The 23,371-nt window shown below is 35.6% G+C and overlaps 1 protein-coding gene across 3 annotated transcripts in view; it reads right to left on the bottom strand.

The window, feature by feature from the left end:
• Window positions 1–906: 906 nt before the first annotated feature.
• The window catches only part of tanc1b (tetratricopeptide repeat, ankyrin repeat and coiled-coil containing 1b), a 184,378-nt gene continuing 161,913 nt past the window's right edge, over window positions 907–23,371 (bottom strand). For 2 of the 3 annotated variants that reach the window (XM_079881933.1, XM_079881935.1), the window contains 11 exons: window positions 22,460–22,642; window positions 20,160–20,238; window positions 13,745–13,878; window positions 13,545–13,668; window positions 12,067–12,242; window positions 10,836–10,968; window positions 8,699–8,728; window positions 8,458–8,549; window positions 7,153–7,299; window positions 4,263–4,363; window positions 907–2,968 (listed from right to left, as the gene is read on the bottom strand). In XM_079881933.1, the coding sequence (XP_079738059.1) occupies window positions 1,855–2,968; window positions 4,263–4,363; window positions 7,153–7,299; window positions 8,458–8,549; window positions 8,699–8,728; window positions 10,836–10,968; window positions 12,067–12,242; window positions 13,545–13,668; window positions 13,745–13,878; window positions 20,160–20,238; window positions 22,460–22,642 (2,313 nt within the window). In that variant the 3' untranslated portion in view covers window positions 907–1,854. The remainder of the gene's footprint in view (window positions 2,969–4,262; window positions 4,364–7,152; window positions 7,300–8,457; window positions 8,550–8,698; window positions 8,729–10,835; window positions 10,969–12,066; window positions 12,243–13,544; window positions 13,669–13,744; window positions 13,879–20,159; window positions 20,239–22,459; window positions 22,643–23,371) is intronic. The other variant, XM_079881934.1, reaches the window with a different exon arrangement.

Genomic DNA, 23,371 nt, shown 5'->3' with positions numbered 1-23,371 from the left:
ACATTTTTGCGTACAACATATGCACCTATTAAAACCAATGTAACCTTTTATATAATTAATTGCAGGCCTATATATTTTTCTTTAATTATTTCATATTGACTTTAGCATGCACTCACACTCAGATGACCTCAATAGTTTCATATTCATAAAGCATATTTCTAACTACGTTTTAGTTTTGCTGGCTATAATATTGAGTGTGGGTAATAAAATATAATATTAAACATTGGCGATTGTAATAAGCATGTGTCCAAACACATGTCTGATTTGGACATGTATTTATTTGCATATGTTTTTCTTTGTTTAATCTTAACGATCTTGTCCAAATTACAGCGCAACACTTCACAGGGATTAATAATAATAATAATAATGAAGAAATACTTTTTCCAGTGGGATTTTTATTTCCCCTAGATGGATCATGGCAGAAATAAATTCATTTTTAATACAGAATGCAGTAACAGATCGCAACGCATGAGGCACCAATTGCAGAAAAAAATAATATATATATATATATACACACATTTCAAATAACATCTGCCCATCTCAAATGTATCACTTTTATAGTTCGAATTATATTTTATCTCCAATTCTTTCACATACACTATAACATGCATTCAAGCTCAGATGGCCTCCATAGTTTCATATTCATAAAACATTTCCGTTTCATATTTATCTTAAAAGTAGCTGTGCAAAAATAACTATATAAAATATATTGCTTTGACAGTTACCAAGCCAGAGGCGCCGCAAATAAATTAACCTAGACAGGAATAACAAGCAGGAAAGAACGTTTCAACATTGTAGGGTAAATTCAAATGTAATATACAAACAGACCAGATACAAGTTTAAGAACCGCAAACATCATGTCAACCAAAAATGCATGAAAAACTCAAAATACACTTGTTTGTAGATAAATGGTCAAATAATGGTCTTCACATGAAGGTGTAAAACACACGTGTAATATTTACAGAGTGGAGGTTGAGATCTCAGGCTGCACAGGTTCATGATCTCGACGTCTCTCCACTGATTCAGTGCGGTCAGTGACTTCACACGGTTATGGGTCATTATGGTCCCTTTTGAAGGGCATAAAAATAGCCATCCTGATGCTCAACTCGCTCATGTTCACAGGGCTTGAAGAAAACGAGACTTAAATCAGCTGATAACTGCACCAGCCAATCAACAGAAGTCTGAACTTTTCATATACTGCACTTCTGAGCGAATATTTCTGTTCTTTTAAGAATTTATATATATAACACTATTATTATTATTATTATTATGATCTTTCCACTTCCTACATATGAATTACTTCAAATGGATGAATTGAAACATTCTTTAACAATATGGAAAATAGCAATAATGAAGAATAAGTATGTGGGTCCAAACTTTTTGACTGTATATTGTAAATCTACGCTTATACAAACACTTCCATTTAACAGTTTGGGGTCGGGAAGATTTTTAAAATGTTTTTGAAAGACGCATTTATATGATCAAAAATACAGTAAAAACAGTAATATTGCTAAATATTATTACAATTTCAAATAACTGTTTTCTATGTGATTATATTCAGAAATCATTCTAATATGCAGATTTGATGGTTAAGAAACATTTCTGATTATTATCAATGTTGAGAACAGTTGTGCTGCTTCATATTTCTGTGGATACATTTTTTCAGGATTAAAAAAAGAATCTTTTGTAATATTATAAATGTCTTCACTGTCACTTTTGATCAATTTAATGCATTTATTTCTTACTGGCTCCAAACTTTTGAACTGTAGCGCACACGCACACACACATACACACACACACAAACAGGGTCTGGAATCATCCCTCCATCTGAAGTGTGTTTTCGAGTGGATGTTGCTAAACATTCGACTCTATGAATGATCTCTTTGGTTTGATTGACGCTACATGACTGGTGTTTTCTCGAGCTGAAGCGGACTGCTTCTGCACACTGTCTGTGAATGAATGTGCCATGGCCAGAACCGGTTTGGGTTCTTTACGGCAGAACTCTTTCGCATGCAGACTACCGTTGTGCAGGCCGATCGCAGGACCCTTGAGCTGCTCGTAATACGACCCGGACGGTCTGGCTAACGCAATCTCCCCAGACGCCACGAGACCTTCAGTGGAGTGACTCTGCCGGCCTCGAGGCACCGGCGGCAGCGGCGGCTGCAATCGGGCCGTTTTGTCCATGATCCCCATGAAGGGTCGAGGTTTATACTCCACAGAGCCTGTCTGGCTGATTTTAGGTTTGTCCTTGATGCGCACATCCGGGCCTTTATCTGATAAACTGCTGCTGGACGCCAGGCTGCTGGTGGAGCTGGAAACCCTCATGCTGGGGTCTTTTCTGAGCTCTTGAGCTCCACAGGTCACGGACAGGACCGTCCCGTCCAGGGATGAGTGCACTTGGACATGATGAAGATCCTCGATTTCTTGGCGCCCCGCATCAGTGTTAGCGGTTGGTAACGGGCTGATGTCGATGCCCGGTCCGGCCTTTAACACGCTGGAAATATGCCGGCTCGGGATCGGACTCGAGGGCGCGTACTGCGACTGGCTTTTAGTGTTTGTTGGTCGAGAGGAACTCACCTGTGTGGATCCGAGGTGCGTGTTGGTCTTGACTATCTGCGCCTGTTTGCTGGGCTGTAAAACGAGGCTCTTTTGAGGCTCTCTGTGTGGATGTCGAAGGCTTTGTTTGTGAGGCGGGGAAACCGAGCGGCCGTTAGAAGTTCTGTTTAGCGAGTAGATGTTTTGGGACCAGGCCTCAGAGTCGTCGTCGTCCTCTTCCTCCTCGACGCGCTCCTCCTCCTCCTCCTCCTCCTGGTCCTCCTGTGGGACGCTCAGCTCCTGAGGTTTGCTCTGACTGCGCTGCATCTGTTTACACTCGTCCTCCACACGAGCCAGCAGACGGCAGATCTCGCGGTTGTTCGGGCAGAGCTTGGACGCCTCGTGCAGGTCTGATAACGCTGCGCTGAACTGTCTGTGAGTTCAGAAACACATGAGAACTGAGAAGGGTCAAGCAGACAATGCTGTCTTTCTAAGAGAGCCAGGAAAATTAACTAATCATCTTTTTCAAAAAAAATAATGACACAATACTCAATAGTCAATTATGTATTATGTTTTTGGTATGGAAAGAATTATATTATATTATCTACATAGTATTAAAAAATAGTCATCTTTTATTATTATTATAGTTAATATTAACAACTCTTTCCCCGCCTTTGATGCACATTTCAGGCTTTCCGTGTTTTCACTGTTATACGGTACCTATAACAGTGAAATTACGGTACCTATACGGTACCTATAACAGTGAAATTACGGTACCTATACGGTACCTATAACAGTGAAATGTATTATTTATTAATAAATAATTAATAAATAATACAAAACCCATCCAAAATGGTGGATGGAGTGAAATAAATGTTGATTAGAGTTATAAAGAATGATTTTTGTTCATTCTTTCCCCACCAGCATTTTTTTTTTTTAAAGTTTGCCAGCCACTTCCAGCATTTTGGATCATTTTCACAAAAGTTTCATGGCCCCCAGAATATTTTGTGAAAATGATCCAAAATGCTGGAAGTGGCTGGCAAACTTAAAAAAAAAAAAATGCTGGTGGGGAAAGAATGAACAAAAATCATTTATTTCACTCCATCCACCATTTTGGATGGGTTTTGTATTATTTATTAATTATATTACAATAATAAAGTCGAAAGTTTGGAATAATTTAGTTTTTGAAAGAAATGCTCATGCTTATGCTCATCATGGCTGCATTTTTTTGATAAAAAATACAGTAAAAATAGCCATGTTGTGAAATATTACAAATTAAAATAACTTTTTTTATTTGAATATTTAAATTATTTTACTCCTGTCTTCAGTGTCACGTGATCCTTCAGAAATCATTCTAATCTGCTGCTCAAGAAACATTTATGATTATTATCAATGTTGAACAATGTTGTGCTGCTTCATATTTCTGTGGAAACCGTGATACTTTTATGTTTTCCAGGATTATGTGATGAATAGAAAGTTCTAAAGAACAGTGTTTATTAGAAATAGAACCTTTTGTAACATTACATCATTCATGCATCATGATCATTTTAATGCATCCTTGCTGGATAAAAGTATTAATTTCTTTCTTGACCCCACACTTTTGAATGGTAGTGTATCACGGTTTATACAAAAATATGAACTGAGAACATGAATATGAGCTGCATATTTCATGCAGTTATGACTCTAGGTTTGAAACGGATCACATCTAGTAAAGACAGTCTTCTGACCTGCTGCTGCGTTTGGCTCTGGCTCTAGCGTAGTATGCCTCGTAGGATTTGGGTTTGAGCTCCAAGGCCTTTGTTGCAAACTCCTCAGCCAAGCCAAAGTCCTGTCAGAGAGAGAGAGAGAGAGAGAAACTGAGAACAGCAATCAGCCAGAGTTGCTGAATTTAGATTCACACCACAGGACTGCGGAATAGCTGTAAATCGGTCCAAATAATAGGTGATTTAATTAATGAACTCTTCAGTTGTTGTTCATTGTGTCATTAATCAAAGGTGCCGGCTGGAAATTGGCTCTGTATTGCGTCGGGACACCTTTTGGAGCTGGGCTATTACTTCTAAATAGACCTTCGAATCAATTCAAGCCCTCAGAGAGTCATTTGCATCTTTCTCGTCTTGCTGTGTCTGACATTTTGAGTGGTGAAAAAACACAGTCTGATTGATCCAGATCAGGAGAACTAGCAGGGCGTCTCTACACCTCGGCTCACTGCTCCAGAAGGGCACAAGATCTTGCCATGAAGCATAATAAGAATAATTGATGATTAATAATTATTAGGACTGTGAATTTCTATAATTTTAATTGGGGATAAATTAATTGATATCATCAATATCGCAAAAACTATGTGGGGAAAACGCCAAATAATAAATGTTATTTTATTTTATAAATAAATTTACAATGTGATTTTTGGAATTTTCCTCTATTAATATATATTTTGTTATTTAATTTTCAGCATTGTGATTGTTAAAGGGGCTGTATGTAGAATTCAGAAACCCTTGTTATTAGCGACACCGGTGGCCGTTTAGTGAACTGCAGACAGCAGATTATTGCTCGTGATCGCACTCATACACACGTAACGTACAAGACTGAACGTGATTCAATGCCCTCATATACTCACGAAGAAGTTATTTTTTTGTTCTTTGTTTGGAAGTAAAATTAAGTTGGAACCTTTGCAGCGATATACTGTTAAAGGGGGGGTACAATGGTGTTTCATGTATTCAGAGTTGTTTACACTGTTAAAGAGATGGATTCTCATGCTAAACATGGGCAAAGTTTAAAAAAAATATTTTGGACGAATAACGGAGAATTTCTGTGCCGAAAATCTTACTTCCGGGTTGGTGCAAGTTTCGGCTGGGTTTTTTTCGATCGTGGATCTAATGACGTAGATCAGAGTGGAACTCCTTATATGAGCATTTCTCTCGGAAAAGCTCGCCCGCGCACACGTCGACTAGAGGAGAACGAGACCGCGCACATCAACGCGCTTCAACAGGAAATCATCGGCGCCAGCGCTGCATAGGATTTGTTCAAGAATGTCTCCAAAAAAGTGTGTATTTGGATGTGAGGGAAAGCTTACCGTGTTCAGCTTTCCAAAGAACCCAGTGTTACAGGAACAGTGGATGCAGTTTGTTTTTCCGGGGCAGCAACGGAGTGTAGGAAGTGCGGTTATGTGTTCTGGTCATTTCAGTGACGAATGTTTTATTAACAAGGCCTCGACGCTGGATTTGCAAATCGTTTGCTATTAAAACGTGGAGCGGTCTCAGTGATAAAAGACCCCATTCATGTAAGTACAACTGGATCAGATTTCTGTCTTTTGCTGGAAATCAGCGCTACCGCTTGACTCTATAGCTCCGCCTCCAGGACCTCGGCTTTTCCCGGAGAGAATCGGAAAGCTGTTTTTTCTTTTAAAATTATAATAAAACTAAACACTTTTTGGAGATATTAAGGATGCACTACTACTCTATAGGTACTCAAGATTAACATGAGATTAAGTGAAACTGTGCATGTTATGTACCCTTTAACGAACACCTAGACGCCGCCCATGTGACGTTTAGATGAATGTGTAAATATGTGCTGTGCTTTCCTCTCAATAAAAAACACACAACAAAAATGACAGCAGTGAGAAAACATCTGATCATAGAGATGTGGATGTTTGCAGCATCTCTGCGATTCACTGGTATCATGTCGACAGATGAGCTCATTAAAATTACACTGTTATTATAGTTTGATTATTAAGTATATTTGAGACTATAGACTATATATATCTGGCTATGTGAGACTATAGTTTGAATTAATCCCTTTTCCGTTGCATGACACATTGACATTACAGTACAGAATGACTCTTTTGGCATTATCCTGAACATTGTATAAGCATTAGTTTCAACGGAACGGAAGAGAGGCTCTTGGGAGCGCCAGCGTCACATCCTTTGGATTTTCCCGGTGAAACCGTCCCGAGTCCTTCACATAAAAATCAGTCTAGAGGCTTTCATAGACAACCTAGGAAGTCGGGAATGTCTTGTTTTTTACGTTTCATTACAAGATGTTCACACTTAGTCCAAAACCCCCCCACATTTTTTCATACACTATTTATTACAAATATTTTTGTTAACTTAAATAAATCTGAAATAAACATATTTTAAATAAAACAATATAAACAACAACAACAACAAAAAATATATATAAATATGAATATAACTAAGATAAAATAAGTTACTAAATCTAAAAGTGAAATAAAAATAGAAATATAACTAGAAAGCACTAAAAAGAAAGCACATAACAAAATTACTAAAACTTCACTAACTTTTTTTTACATTAGACATTTTTTATTTGAATTCAAAATATTAATAAATACTGCAATATTATGTAAATATTACTAATATGACACTGCCAGTCTATTGTGTGGGTTGTAAAATATTTTTGATAATTGATGTGTGGAAACCTTGATGTCAGAATTTATATCAAAATTAAAAATCTGGATGTCATTTATGTCTATCTCCTGACGAATTTAAACACGTCTGCAGAAAGCTCAGATAATCAGCCGACTGTTCAAACGAGGCATAAGTAAAGGAGAGCCGGTGTCCGGTGAGGCGTGTGTAATGATCTCTGATGCTGCTGGTGTCTTACATTGGTTTTCCGGCGACAGCGGGAGAGATTGAGGTACAAAGACACGCGCAGTTCCTTAAAGGCCTTCAGTTCGTCACCGAATCCCTCTCTGGGAAACTTCCTCAGCGCGTACTGATACCGCTGAGCCGCTTCCTTCATCTTCCCTCTCTGAGGAGAGAGAGAAAAGAGTCATCAATCACTCCTTCCAGCTGTGCAGATCATCCTGACACAAACGTCAATCTGTTAAATGTCACACACACATCATCTGCTCATTTATGCTCTGATAACAATCACTCAATATGTCATAATTTCCAGTCCCGTTTCTCCTGGATTAAAGCTCACCGCTTAGACAAGGCATGTGGAGAAAATCATTCCCATTTTTATTTTAATAAGCATTCAGACACTAATATCACATATCAAAACTCATATCTGGAACACTAAATTATGATTGGTCAATTGTTCACCTATATATATATATAAATAAATATATATATCAAAGGTTGCATTAACCGTAAATTTTCATTGACGGAATTTGTTTTAGTAGTGATGAAAAAATCTGAACAGATTTTAAAAATGTTCAGTAAAATGTTCAATAAAAATGAAAATGTGAATGAAATCAGAAGCTGTTTTATTATCATTAAAATATGAAAATTAAAATGACGGATAATAAAGATTATGACAGAATTTTTAAGTAGCAGTATTGGTGATAATGACCTTCAAAAGATGCTTTATAAACAAATAATATATTTAAAATACTGTATGTTGTGTCTACAGCAATTTGGAGCATTTCATGTAATTAATTGTAATTAATCACACCTAACATATATATTTTTAAATCTAATAAACTCTTAAAAAGAGAGGCATTTTGGATGTTTAATTTACAAACCATGTCCCCTCTAGGTTTAAATGAAGATTATGATCTGTCCTTTTCCCCCCATTTTTTTTCTCCCGTTTCTTTTATATGGGCACAATGTTTATGAACGGCATTTCTTATCTGATGTGTTATTGTTCACATTATTTATTTGCTGTCCTAGATGGAATTAAACTGGAGTCTATGAACTATTTATTTGACTGTTTAAACTTGGGTTCATATGTTTACCTTTTTTTTTCTGATGTGTACCGGTAATTGTTCCAACATTGTTTGTAATCATTAATCCACTGTTTCAGATGGACTTAAACTGGAGTCTGAGGACTGATTATTTGATTGTTTAATCATGATCACCTGAAGACCTGCAGCCGAAACGTTTGTGAACTTTATCTCCTATCTATAACAAAAGATTTTTAGAGTGCAGACCATTTTAAATCTATTGACAGAAAAACTTGAACCTTATACAGCAGGTTTCCTTCCTCCATGAGCTTCTGCAGGAGGATGATGAGGATGTCGGGTTTGGAGGTCGCCATCGCCCAGGCTGCGTTACCTTGGATACAGAGAGAGAGAGAGAGAGAGAGAGAGAGAGAGAGAGAGAGAGAGAGAGAGAGGTGGTCCGTTACATCAAACGGCTCTTTAAAAACACAGCTTAGGAGAAGAATGTAACTGGCGTGAAATAAAGTTACCTAAAGAGTGTACCTGTTCGATCATAAGGTGACGTTCTGTAGCCTGATGATGGTTTTAGTGAAAGCAGTTAAAAGAGAGAAGAATGAAAAACAGCAGAAAGAGACATGCAAAGAGAAAATACAGCATCATACATTCACCTCAGTCACACCAGACGAGACAGAGCGTCTCTTTCACGTTCACACCGACACCACATGTTTCCACTGAAGAAAACTGGACCACAAACACTGGCTTCAAAACTAAATAACATAAATCAGGGATAAATCCCAAGCAAAGGTTCATGAGGGAACTGCAGGGCACTGATGGAAAGCTAATAATTCATCTTTTTTTTCTTAAAAAAAAAAAAAAAAAAACCCATCAAAATAAAACACTAAAAAATATTAAATATTCCATTTGTTTGCCTGCATATCATGTGACCATTAACTGATATCAGAGAACTGTGAACATGTGAATGTGATGTAAAATATTTACTTTAAGTTCCCCCTGAGATTTTCAGATAATATTTCAGTAATTTAACATCAAAGGGGTTTGGCTGACAAAAACGTTTGTGAATCTTTGATGTAAAAAGCGCCTTTGACGGACACTATGGGTGGGATGCACCAATAAGGATTAAGATTAAATCTAGATTAAATAAAGGTTTATATAATAATTATGTTGCACCAAACTTTAAACTTTGCTTAAAAATGAGCAGACTAGCATTTAAACCATAATGTTGTTCCTGGTTTTAATTTACATTTAAGATAGATCAAATTTGATCTTGTTGCTCCATTACTTTAAACTCTGAAAGTAAAACGCTCCATTATTTAAATCTCAGTTAGGGATTAACTTCAAATTGGAAGGTTCAATTTTAACACCGTTGCAGTTTAATTACAAAAACGAATCAATCATGGCAGACAAAATTAATCAGATGAAGGTTTTCACCCATTCGCAAATTAGAATTTTAATCCCTGATTTGTTAATCTGTGTTGAAAATTAAGTGGTGCAACACATCTTGAATTAAAATAAATCTGAGTTTAACAAATCCTTGATTAGCTCTAAATGTATAATACGTATTGCTGAAACCCATTATTTTATATATACTATATTATATTTTATATACTATATTTTTATACATTTTACTATATTTTATACATTTCGCTGGCCTGTTAACCTGCCATCCGTGCTTACCGTTTTTTTTCTTTTCTCTCGGGCATATACGTCTTTTACGAGTCCATCAAACGACTGTGGTGAGTCGGATCAGTCAACACACGGTGAGTCATGTCATCTCCTATTGTTGTCACTTGCACTCCCTGCCACATGTGTATCATAGCATTCTCTGTCAGCGGTGAGGGCTTCACATGTGATAAATGCAGGGAGATAGTCAGGCTGACGGAGATTTCAGAACTAGAGACACGCATCCAAACTTTAATCGAGGATAGTAAGAATGCAATGGCTTTAGATACTGCTTTGGATGCGACTAGCTTAGTGAACTCTAAATGATAAAATGTAAATGATAAAAACCATTTGACATTTGTACTGGCTACTGAATACAGGCCACCAGGGCACCATACAGACTTTATCAAAGAATTTGCTGATTTTCTATCAGAGTTAGTACTAATTGTTGGTGATTTTAATATCCATGTAGATAATGAAAAATATGCATTGGGATTGGCATTTACAGACATTCTGAACTCTATTGGAGTAAGACAACACGTGTCAGGACCCACTCTTTGTCGTAATCATACTTTAGATCTAATATTGTCAAATGGAATCAATGTTGATGCTGTTAAAATTCTGCAGCAGAGCGATTACATCTTATTTATTAATTAAATCAGCTCAAGTCAGTGGAAACACGACAACACACACACACACACACACACACACACACACACACACACACACACACAGGTCTGTGATGCAAGAGATTCAGGAGGAAAGATGTGATTGGCTAATAAATATCACAAGCTCATGTTATTGATGATAGTGGCCTATTGACAAATGGTCCATTTCAGTGAATCAATTCAAAACTGTGACTCAATAAAAAGGTGCCTTGATTCTATTTGCTGTATTTTACTTCATTCAATTATGACTGAAAAAAAAAAAAAAAACCATCACACTTTTTCATTTCAAAGCAAAATGTATCATTAGCATCCAGTCGAAGTGCAGATCTCACCTAGTTTGGCTCCTTTCTTCAGTAAGGTCAGCACAACGGAGGTGTTTCTGCAGCCGATGGCTCGATCCAGAGGCCTCATGCCACTGTAGTCCACATGCTCGATCACAGCACCCTTCTCAACCAGATAATGAACCTGCAAAAACACATGCTTCAGATCATCACTGTCAACCTGTGGCTGAGATGCTGTGTTAGAATGAAAGTGGAATTTCACACACAAGTTTCATGAAAATTTGTGGTTAGTCAGGTAATTTTTTTTAAAGAAATTAATACTTTTATTCAGCGAGAATGCATTAAATTCGACAAAAGCGACGGTAAAAATCTATTTTAAATAAATGCTGTTCTTTTGAACTTTCTATTTTTCAAAGAATCCTTAAAAATGTAGCAGTGTTTCCATAAAAATATAAAGCAGTACAACTGTATTCAACACTGATAATAATAATAATAAATATCAGCATATGAGAATGATTTCTGAAGGATCATGTGACGCTGAGGACTGGAGTAATGATGCTGAAAATTCAGCTTTGATCACAGGAATACATTTTAAAATATATTCACATAGAAAACGGTTATTTTAAATTGGAATAATATTTCACAATATTACAGTTTTTACTGTAAATTAGACTTCGGTAACACTTTCTTTTACAGTGTCCTTGTTACATAATTATGTTACATGTATGTACTTACCATAGTATTAACAGTAAATTATGCATAATTACATGCAACTAACCCTCAACCAAACCCTAATCCTAACCCTATAGTAAGTACATGTAGTTGCTTAATATTACTCACTACTTAAATATATAATTACACTGTAACAATGACACCTTAAAATAAAGTGTAACCGAGACTTCTTTTAAAAACATAAAAAAATATTGCCAACCTAAACTTTTGAATGGTAGTTTATAAATAATTACCTCTTTTATTTTGACTAATTATGGCTATTTATTCCCCGATGTGTCTAATTTTTTTCCCCTCAACTGCATACATCTCACAATAGTAAAACCAATTGTTATCCATCAAAATAGATTTTAGTTTCACCAAACAGCATCACATTGTCAGATAACTTTACCTTCAAATCATATTGTAATTCTGCCTCCAATTTATTACCAATTCAAAATCTACAGTAGCAAAACTCTGCTAACAAACCCGATTTCTCCGTATCTCACATGAAAAAGAGCCCTGCGACCTCCACAAGCTTTAATCACAGCTCTACAATATGCTATTCACTTACGATGTCTGCGTCTCCGTAGAAGGCTGCCAGGTCCAGCGGTGTGCGTCCATTCTTGTCTGAGTGGTCGATAACTGCACCCTTTTCCACCAAAAACTGAACAACGTTCTTGTGTCCTTTTAAACATGCCCAGCTGAGTGGAGTTAACCCTTCCTTATCCACCGACGCTAAAGAGGCTCCTGGGAAAAGCAGAGGATGTTCGTTTGACCTCTTGCTGGAAACTTGCCACTTTATCTCAACAACGGACTTTCAAACAACAGGTTTGCTATTTTACTTTTTTTGCAACATCGACACTGTTTCTTTATGGAACTGAATCAAAATTGAACTGACTCAAGCTGAATAATGAGACTGTTGTCTTCTGTCTTTATAGCTGAATTGAACATGTTTCATAATTGATGAACTGTAGTTATTGAACTGAATCAACACTGAATAATGACTCTATTGTCTTTTTAGAGCTGCTTTACAGGAGAATGTGAACTTGTCTCATGAAGTTTGCAGCATTGATTCTGTTATTTCTAGGGCTGCTCCTGACTAAAGAATTTTCTAGTCGACTAGCAGTCTTTCATTTCAGTCATATTATGATATTCATTTAATTACTTAAATATATATTGGTAGTGGCATTGAAAAATGGTTTGAGTTTCAGGAAAAAGAAAGAATATTATAGATAATACTGCAAAAATTGTTCTACATCACAATCTCGATTCAAACACCCACGCAATCTTATTCCTATTAAACCTTTGACAAAATCACACTGAAACATTCAGATGTGTGTTTGTCATCATGTCGAAGTGATTATAACAACAGCTTCAGTGATTATAAAAAAAGAAATTCAGTCACAATTTGAAGAAAATGTTTTGCTTTTCATGAGACTGTGACTTACTTTTTCAAATTTCACGTCCTTTAAAAAAAAAAATATATATATATATAAAAGTGTTTGTGTTTTCCTACATCTTTATACTTTTACAAATCATCACATTGAAAATAACATTAAAATGGGATAATATTTAGAGCTATGAAGTACTGGAAAAAGTGAACGTGTCACGTGTCTTTACTGGATGTGTGTGAACGCACTCACAGATTCCGGGAAATCACTGGCAGTGTGAATGAACCAAAATCAAATGATCCCGGGATTCTGTGTATTTTCCTGAATCTCTGTGTGAAAGGGGCCTAAGTAACTTTGCAACTACATGTCAACTAACTCTCATTAGAGTATTAGTAGACGGTTAGGTGTTAGGGTTCAGGTTAGGAGAATAAGTTGACTTGTAGTTGCCAAGTTATTTATAGTCAGTAGAATGTCTGTTGGGGGATCATCAGAATAAAGTGTTAGCAGATATTAAGCACAGTCTACTAATACTCTAATGAGAGTTAGTTGACATGTAGTTGCAAATTTACTTATAGTTAGTAGAATGTCTAAAGTGGACTATCGAAATAAAGTGTTAACGATTGTAAAAAAAAGTTCAGAGTGGATTTAGATAACTGACCTTTAGATAGGAGGAAATCGGCCGTGCTGAGATGCCCCTCGCACGCGGCCACCATCAGCAGTGTGCGGCCCTGTTTGTCACTTACATTCACATCCGCCCCATGTTGCAGCAACAGATCTGCAATCTGCAAGATATATAAATATTCATATTAATATTCAGTACTGCTGTTTGTGTGGTTCAGGTGTTATGCAGCGTCCCACCTGCCAGTGTCCCTGTCGAACTGCGCAGAACAGGGCGCACGCTCCTCTCCTGTTCACCTGCTGAACCTGCGCCCCCCGCTCCAACAGGAACTCACACACCTCCAGCTTCCCCCGTCCTGCAGCCGCAGTCAGACCTACGGGCATTCGTTTTATCGTTAACTAAAAACATTTTTATTTCTTGAAATAAAATAAAAATCGCTGAAATAAAAGCATTTAAAATGACAAAATTTCTCATTTTCACTCATTTTCATTCTAAAATAACTAAAGCTAAGAACTACAACGTACTAAAAACTGTACTGACATATAAATATATGTCATTACAGTTTTTAGTACATTGTAGTTCTTTTTAAAATTAAAAACAAAATTACAAAACTTTGAACTAAAATGAAAATATACAATTAAATTGAATGAACAATAGCACATTATCGATATTAAAATCACACCGGTAAACAGAAATGCAAAAAGTTACACACTATTTTAATTTGTTATTAAATAAATAGTGGTGCATATCATTCATGTTATAGTTTTTGGGGGAAGTACTATATAAATAGATATAAATTAAATGGTAACACTTTACAAAAAGGTTTCATTAGTTAACTACTTTAGTTAACAGAAAAATGAGCAATACTTCTACAGCATTTACTAATCTTAGTTAATATTGATTTGAAAACATTCTTAAACATTATTAACATTATTAATATTGAAAACATTATTAAAATCAAATGTTAATGTATTAGTTAATGCATGTGAACTAACATGAACAAACAATGAACAGCTGGATATTTATTAACTAACATTAACAAAGATTAATAAATACTGTAATGTATTGCTCATTGTTAGTTCAAATTAGTTAATACATTAATGTTAACAATTAATAATAATAAATTCAATAAAATAACATTTAATTTATCAAAATATTAAATATAATTATATATAAACAATAATAATAATAATATAAAACGAAATGTTAAAATATTTCAAAATATAATTAAAGAAGATTTTAATACAATTAAAATAATTCTAAGACAATATGAACAGCATAATTGTATTTAGTTTAGGGTTCCAAGTTATATAATCTCTACTTGATGCATTAATATTCAATGTGCATCATATGTGTGTGTTACTCTGCATTTTACAGTTTATCACATCAGGACTTACAGCACTGATCCCAGAACTGATGACAGTACTACAAAAGAATAATTATAGTAATATTTAAAAGGATAGTAAATGCTTCAGCCAGAGAATCAGAAGAGATCACTCATAGATCATTAATTAGAGCACAGTCTCTCTCCTCATAACGAACAGACTGTGTTCTGGAAGCTTCTCTCTGGCCAGAACATTCGTGTCGGGTCTGACGGGCTCGTCTAGGACACCAGGACAGATGGTCACATGACTAACAGCTCTCTGCAGTCTGAGTGAGATTAAAGGACCGGGACTCTACACATCCACACAGCCGGAGTGACAGCGTCCATTTGGAGAATGCCATTAGTGATGTCTTCAAGAACCACAACATCCATCCATACCGAAGAGTGACGCTTTTACTCAGAAGCAGAAAGATAGAGCGATGCAGAAATACAGAGAGGGACGCTTCATAAACTAATCCAGAACATGTCTTAAGGGCTTTTTATTGCTCTGGTGTTTCAGGATCAAAATTAAAGTGTTACTCTAAGGCCATGTGTCCACCAAAGCTGAAAACACCTAGCTATGGGCGCTTGAGAGTGTTTTGGTAGCGCAGCATTTTTTTTCAGTTGAGACTAGTGTTAGTAGTGGTGTCTCATTTCACACATATTTTGTTTCTGTGTTGATTCTATATTAAAATGTCGATACAATGTAACGTATTTTCTCTTGCTCTTGTTTTAAATGATTTTGCTCCGTTATTATGCTTGTTGTCATGACGACTGTTGACGTTGTACAAGCAGAATGTGGCGGTTGGTCGGTGTGGTATTAGTCCCGCCTCTCCTCCACTGTGATTGGACGGTTGGGTAAAAAGTGACAGTGATGAGCGCTGAGTTTTACCCAAAGTTGAACATTCTTCAACTCTTGGGGACCTGTAAAAAACGCCAAGCGATCACGAGTCAGTGTGAAAAAAACACTCAACGCCTCGTTATGCTCATGGCGTTTTAAAAACGCGGCACTCCCATTGAAAACAACTGAAAAAATACTCCAGCCGCGTGAAAAAAAGCTTCGGTGGACACACGGCCTAACAGTATTCACACTGATCTCAGCGAGCCGAGGGTAAATCAGTTGATCTGTCCATGTTTTCTGGTCATTGTGTTTCGCTCGTCTTTAACTCCAGGCGTGTTTCAGCAGACCTGCGAGCTCATATACTCCATTATTTGCTGCTCGAGAAACAAACCAGACAGAAAGAAGCCAGAAAGCTGTCTTTATATATCCACAAACACAACAACAGTGAACTTTCACACGGATCAAGAACATGTTCATGTTCAAAAAATCAAACGAAATCCCTAAAGAAAATTATATTTTTCTTGAAGAAAATCAAGCCTACTTTTTAGAACCATAATGCAATTTTACATTTTCATTACATTATTTTTTTAGCACATTTAAGCAGGATTCACTGAAGCCAAACGGCTTCACTGTGGACGTCCCACCTGGGACTGAGACACCGCATCTGCTACCCTGAGCTGTCCCACACAATCCCCCACAATGCAACTGTATAAACAGTGGGAATCTGCAGTCTGGATCACACACAGCATATCTGACACACATCAAAGGGCTCAAATCATGAGGAATCAAAATCTCTTTGATCTTTCGTGATAAAAGAGTTCATTGTGCTGTGAAACACACCGCAACTTTCACAACTCAAAAGATCTTCCACATTAAAAAAGATGACAGAAATCTATCTATCTATCTATCTATCTATCTATCTATCTATCTATCTATCTATCTATCTATCTGTGTATCTGTGTTTCCATCTATCCATCCATCCATCCATCTATCTATCTATCTATCTATCTATCTATCTATCTGTGTATCTGTGTATCCGTCTATCCATCCATCCATCCATCCATCCATCTATCTATCTATCTATCTATCTATCTATCTATCTATCTATCTATCTATCTATCTATCTATCTATCTATCTGTGTATCTGTGTATCCATCTATCCATCTATCTATCTATCTATCCATCTATCTATCTATCTATCTATCTATCTATCTATCTATCTATCTATCTATCTATCTATCTATCTATCTATCTATCTATCTATCTATCTATCTATCTATCCATCTATCTATCTATCTATCTATCTATCTATCTATCTATCTATCTATCTATCTATCTATCTATCTATCTATCTATCTATCCATCCATCTATCCATCCATCCATCCATCTATCCATCCATCCATCCATCATATCTGTCCGTCGGTCTGTCTTTACAACTACCCAGAACATATAGCAACCACTATGAAATGCTCTAGCAACCACTTAAACATGCCAACAATGCCCTAGCAACCACTCAAACACTGTAACAACACCCTATCATTCATTTAGCACCCTAGATAGTGCAACTTCTGATGACAACACTGTAAATTATAATTGACGTTTGCTCACTCATTAACTACAGCAGAATCCATCCTGTGCTGTTAAATCTGTCTGTATATACATTTAGTCCTTGAATTTTCATCAAAGATAACTAACATGATTACTGATATACATTTCTTGATATAAAATGCTGTGAAAATGGGTAAAACTACAATCAGTGAACACCTTCTTCGATTGATGCAGCAATGTGAAGAGATTCATGCTCATTTGCATAAGGAAATGCTTCAAACGAGTCAAATGAGGACGACTCTCCGTCTATCATTATGTTTTCAGCATTAAGCAGGACTGCAATTTCAATCACGTAGAAACTCAATTACTGTATGGCCTTGATAAACAGCAACACATAAACAAAAGCCCAGCAAACAGAAAAGTTCACTCAGGGAAACACACATTTCAACAGGAGAAAACAGGAGTTACTCCCAAAGCCTTTTATAATGCATCTGCTGAATCCGGAGCGCTCGAAAGGGAGAACACAAGAGAAATGTGTGTCTGGAGGTCCTGCTTCAAGGCGGTCTGATAATGGAAGTGACCTTCATCTCAGCTCTGTTTATTAGTGGGATTGTGTGGACAGAGGTTTGATCCTGGTCTGAAGATTAAAGAACACAAGAGCACTCAGAAGAAATGAACATCTCTGGTCTTCTGGTGCTGAACGGCAGGTAGTATCGGTCTTGAGACTGTCTTTTTTATGGAGGATGATTTCAAAGAAATTAATTAATTTTATTTTGTGTATGAAAAAAAAAAGCAGGCTTCCCACTGTATTTCCATTATTTTTCTGTCATTGTTGACTACTGGTCTTTAAAAAAATGTATATGAAAACAATAGAAAAAAATGTATGTATTGTATATTGTATTCCCATTCAACTCTAAAAAGGACGTAACAGTATTACACAGACAAAAGAGCAATCTCTACAGCTAATAGATATTTATATAAGATTTCATTCCTTTTCATGACTTTTACAGGCCTGGAAATTAATAATAAATGAATGAATTTATTCATTATTATAAAATATAAAAATATAAGAAAATACATTTAATTCTTCCCCAATGATTTTTCAGGCCTGGAAATAAAAATATATAAATAAACAAACAAACAAATAAATAAAAATGATTTAAATACAAATAAAAAAGGATAAATCAAATAAAAAATAAATAATTTATATCTCATTTTAAATTATATTTAATTTAATTAAGTTAAAAAAATATATATATAAATAATAAAAAATAATATATATAAAAAACAGACACTTTATTTACCTAACTATTGGTTTCTTGTTATGCTAGTATTTGTTTTTTTACATTTCTTTTTTCCCCCACACCCTTCTGGTGTTAACGCTGTGATCGGTTCGGGACACCTTTATTTTATGTATCAGGGATAGTTATCTGTGACTACAGGTGAAACTCGAAACATTTGAATATCGTGCAAAAGTTCTTTTTTTTTTCAGTAATTCAACTTAAAAGGTGAAACTAATATATTATATAGACTCATTACATGCAAAGTGAGATATTTCAAGCCTTTATTTGTTATAATTTTGATGATTATGGCTTACAGCTTATGAACACACCAAATTCAAAATCTCAGAAATGTTGAAAATGTTCTTAAGCTGTAAGCCATAATCATCAAAATTATAACAAATAAAGGCTTGAAATATCTCACTTTGCATGTCATTTTCTATATAATATATTAGTTTCACCTTTTAAGTTGAATTACTGAAATAAATGAACTTTTGCACGATATTCAAATGTTTCGAGTTTCACCTGTAGAGTTCCCATATTTTTATACATTTGGTATAGCGTGCTATTGTTTCCTTTTTGGAACTTTAAAAAACAAATGTCATATTAGAAAACTAAAAAAAGTTTATTTATAAAAAATTAAATAAATAAAAAAACAGACACTACCTCAACTTTAGTGTTAATATACTGTACATGTTAAGTGAGAAAGTGTCTGGTTTCAGGTCTTCAGAGGTGAACGGCTGCCTGGGGAAAGAGCTGTGATGCTTTAACACTCTTATCTGCTGAATCTCTGTTTGGGTTCAATATCTCACGTCCCTGTAGAGTTTAAAAGTCCTCCTGTAGTCTATTGACTTCCTCAGTGTGCACACACACACACACACACACACACACACACACACACACACACACACACACACACACACACACACACACACACACACACACACACACACACACACATACATGAAGCTGAGATATGCATGTTTCCATGTGGCCCCATGCTATGACAAATCAAATCTCCTTGATCTTTTGAGAAAGAAAAGACATCATTGTACTTTGAAACATCCTGCAACTTTCTATCTCATACTGTAACTCAAAAAAAAAAAAAAAAAAAAATCTCACCAGTGAAAACAGAGCATTCACTGAAACAAAACTATAAAACTTGCAGTATGCAACTTTCAGACACCAGATGGATGAGTGAATTTCAACACGATCACCCACATTTGCACGTCACGGATGTATACCTTGAATGCAATGCAAGTCTCTTTTTAGATAAAGCATCTGCCAAATGCATAAATATGAATGTTAAAGACACAGCAGAGAAAATAAGCCTTTTAATAAGGGTCAAAGAGAGGATGCAAAACACTTCAGTGACATCATGACACATGTTTTGAGCAAAGTGGGATCTAAGTGAACCTCAGGAACAATACAATTAAATAAAAATGCATTCTAAAAGGCCATTGAAGTGATGTCCTACTGCTGAATACATGCGCCTTTAAAGGGCTAAAACACAGCTGGTTTTGAAGGGTCAGGGGGAAGGGAAGGGATTTCTCCCTTCATCTGAATAGCTGAACATGTTCTTGTTCTTATATTGTTAAATATATATAAAAAATGAACGTACCTGTTTCTCCCCACAGTGTGTCATGGGTATCAATCTGCACCGCCAGTTCATTATTCAACATCAACAAGCCTTCCAGCACCTGCCAAAACACCATCTCACAATAAATCAAACGCAATACTGGAACAAAACAGTAGACAAAGACTGAAACGTCCCCAGTGGGCAGCATGCAAGACTTAGGGACTGAAATCAGGGTTTAGAAAGGGCATATGAGAGGAAAAATGGGCTTTTTTGAAGTTACTCTCCAGTGTCTGGAATTGTGTTTTTTAAGTGTTTTTGTTTAAATCAATTTTTTTGAATCAGAAATCATTCATAAGAAATTAATATTTGTAATAAAAATAATGCAAACTACAGTTTCATGCAAGCTCTACTTCTTCAATTTACACACTACTGGCAAGATTTGTAATAAGTTTATTGGGGAACTTAAATGCAACCATGAAACTATCTGGGTTGAGCAACAGGAAGTTAACTGAATAAGCGCTCATGCTGTCACAATCTCAACACAAAATAAAACACACAAGAGCTGAAGGTTAAAGCCTCAAACAGCTGGACACTAGAGACCGGTCTGTTGCTATGGCTGATCTACATCCTCACAACATCTATACCATTTATTGTACTTCAAGGTCTTGTGTGCACACACACACACATTCATATAAGTGTGTACTATGCACATTAGTTGACGTACTCTTGTGCTTGTTTGCAGGTGCACACAAATGGTTTCAAAGAGGTCCTATTAAGCTTTTCTGCATCTTTTTTCAGTTTTCTTTAGTGTGCAATGTTGCTGTTTGTCTATGTGGGATAAAGTGTGGATCATTTCTGATTGCTCAAACAAAATGCATTCAATGGCTACTTCTTTCAAATTACACAAATTCTTTCTTTTCTCACTTCGAAACAACCTTGATGTACCGACAGGCCAATTTTCACATACTTACAAACTCTTTTCAAAACTGTTATACTTAAAGTTCAAAACCTAACATAATACAAAACTGAATAAGACAGCAATTTGCTATATTTCTATAGTAATAACACATTTCAATATATTCTAAATCTAAAAAATGAAATACTATCAAAACAACATATAGCCGAACACTTATACAGGCGTTAGTCTTTTAATTTCATTACCATCTACACGAAAACATGGACCATGTAACATTTACTGCAGTTACTGAGTGTGATTCTTGTTTTCCTGCCTGTTTGTTAATTGTTTTATAAGTGACAGTGTGTTTGCTGGATAACAACATTTGTTAGTGTTATGGAAGAATGAGTGGATTTGAGACATGCATGATGTGTTTTGATAGTTTCAGTGCATTTTAAGTGTAAAATTAACCAATGTGCCAAACTGAAAGTTGGTTATGAGAACTGTGTGAAGAAGAGTTTTGAAAAAGTGACCCAAGTACTGTGAAATTGATCTTATTGATTGTAAAAAAAACTATAAAAAAAAAAAACCTGACACCATCAGATAGAGCTGCTTTTTGGCAGAATGGAATTTGTTTCATAATTGACAAATTTTGCAACATCTTCAGTTATTAAACTGAACTGAATCAACAATGAACCGACTTGAGCTGAATCACTACACTACTGCATTTTAGAGACGCTTTACAGCAGAATTTGAATTTGTCTCATATTTGATGAAGTTTGCATTATTGATTCTGTTTTTTAACTGTGAAGCTGCTTTGAAACAATCTGTATTGTATAAAGCGCTATATAAATAAAGCTGACTTGACAAATGGTGAGATATTCATAAAGGCAAAAATGCCCCTGTAATGAATTCCTCTGGGTTTTATATATCCAACATTTGACATATATCATAATATTGTAAGTTTAATTAGGGGTTTAGTGTGCTTGTTTTTGCAGACACTACTGTCAGATAGCTAGTTGAATGTTTAGCTAATATAAAGTGTGTAAAAAAACCCAAAAAATAAATCATTATCTATTGCTATGGTTGACAACAGAGTAATCAAAATGATACTGTATTCTAACCGATAATTTACTGTGTTATGAGATCTTCTGCATTATTTACATTTACGTTTGATGCCGATTTGATTTTATATGTGCCAGCTGTAGTTGTTCAGTAGCAACTAGTGTAGTTGAGCATTTTTTTATTATTTTTATTAAATAAATGACTCAAGTGAAGCATTTGACACAAAATGGGCGACACAATGTGCATTTTTAAGTGGTTAGAAAAACAAATTGCCCTCATAAAAGGCAGAAATGCATCTTAATAGCATCTAAAAAGTTTTGCCATTGGCACGTGTATGTGTGTGTGTGTGTGTGTGTGTGTGTGTGTGTGTGTGAGAGCTCACATGAATGTGTCCCATACTGCAGGCCGCTATGAACCCCTGCTGCAGGGCTTTGTTCTTCAGGCTCAGGTCATGTTGACCCTCACTGCTCCAGCTCAGCTCCAGCAGACACTCGATGACCTCTGAATGACCCCGCAGGGCTGCATGCACCAGCGCACACTGGCCACTCTTGTCCACGTGATCCACCTGACCACAAACGCCATGTGTAAATTAATCAATATACATGTAACATGAATATATGCATCTCACAGATAAGTCTCAGGTTAGCGGTATTGATTAAGAGTCAATCAAAGAGAGATCAAAAACATTTAAATATTTTTATTTCTTGTATTTCGCATCTTCTCTAGTTTGCTTCCTAATCTAGTTCTCTAATAAATCTGCCATTGTATTTTACTAAAATATTTGGCTCTTTGGCATATTGCTTTTTAACTCGCTTTGGATAAAAACATCTTCTAAATTCATAAATGCAAAGTGAACCCTGTTTACTTAATACACAGTTCTGCTGTTATTGGGAATGTTTCATTTGTGCATATTATTTCCAATAGCAAATTTACTAATTCAACTAATCGAACGGATAAAATAAAGTCTTGCCCAATTTGAAATATCCCGATTCACTGAACATTTTTAATGGGTTTTTAATGACATAATAATCATATAAAAATAAATTAGATACATTACACATTACATACACATACATACATTATATATATATATATATTAGGGCTGTCAAAAGATTAATCGCGATTAATCGCATCCAAAATAAAAGTTTGTGTTTCCATAATATATGTGTGTGTACTGTGTATAATTATTTTGTATATATAAATACACACACACATGCTTGTATATATTTAAGAAATATTTGCATATATATACTGTATATATTTATATATAATTTATATTATATATAAATATAAT

This window comes from Squalius cephalus (genome assembly GCF_949319135.1).
Source record: "Squalius cephalus genome assembly, chromosome: 9".
NCBI classification, from domain to species: Eukaryota; Metazoa; Chordata; class Actinopteri; order Cypriniformes; family Leuciscidae; genus Squalius; species Squalius cephalus.
Note: the sequence above shows the minus strand (reverse complement) of the source record. Positions and strands in the feature narration are given on the sequence as shown.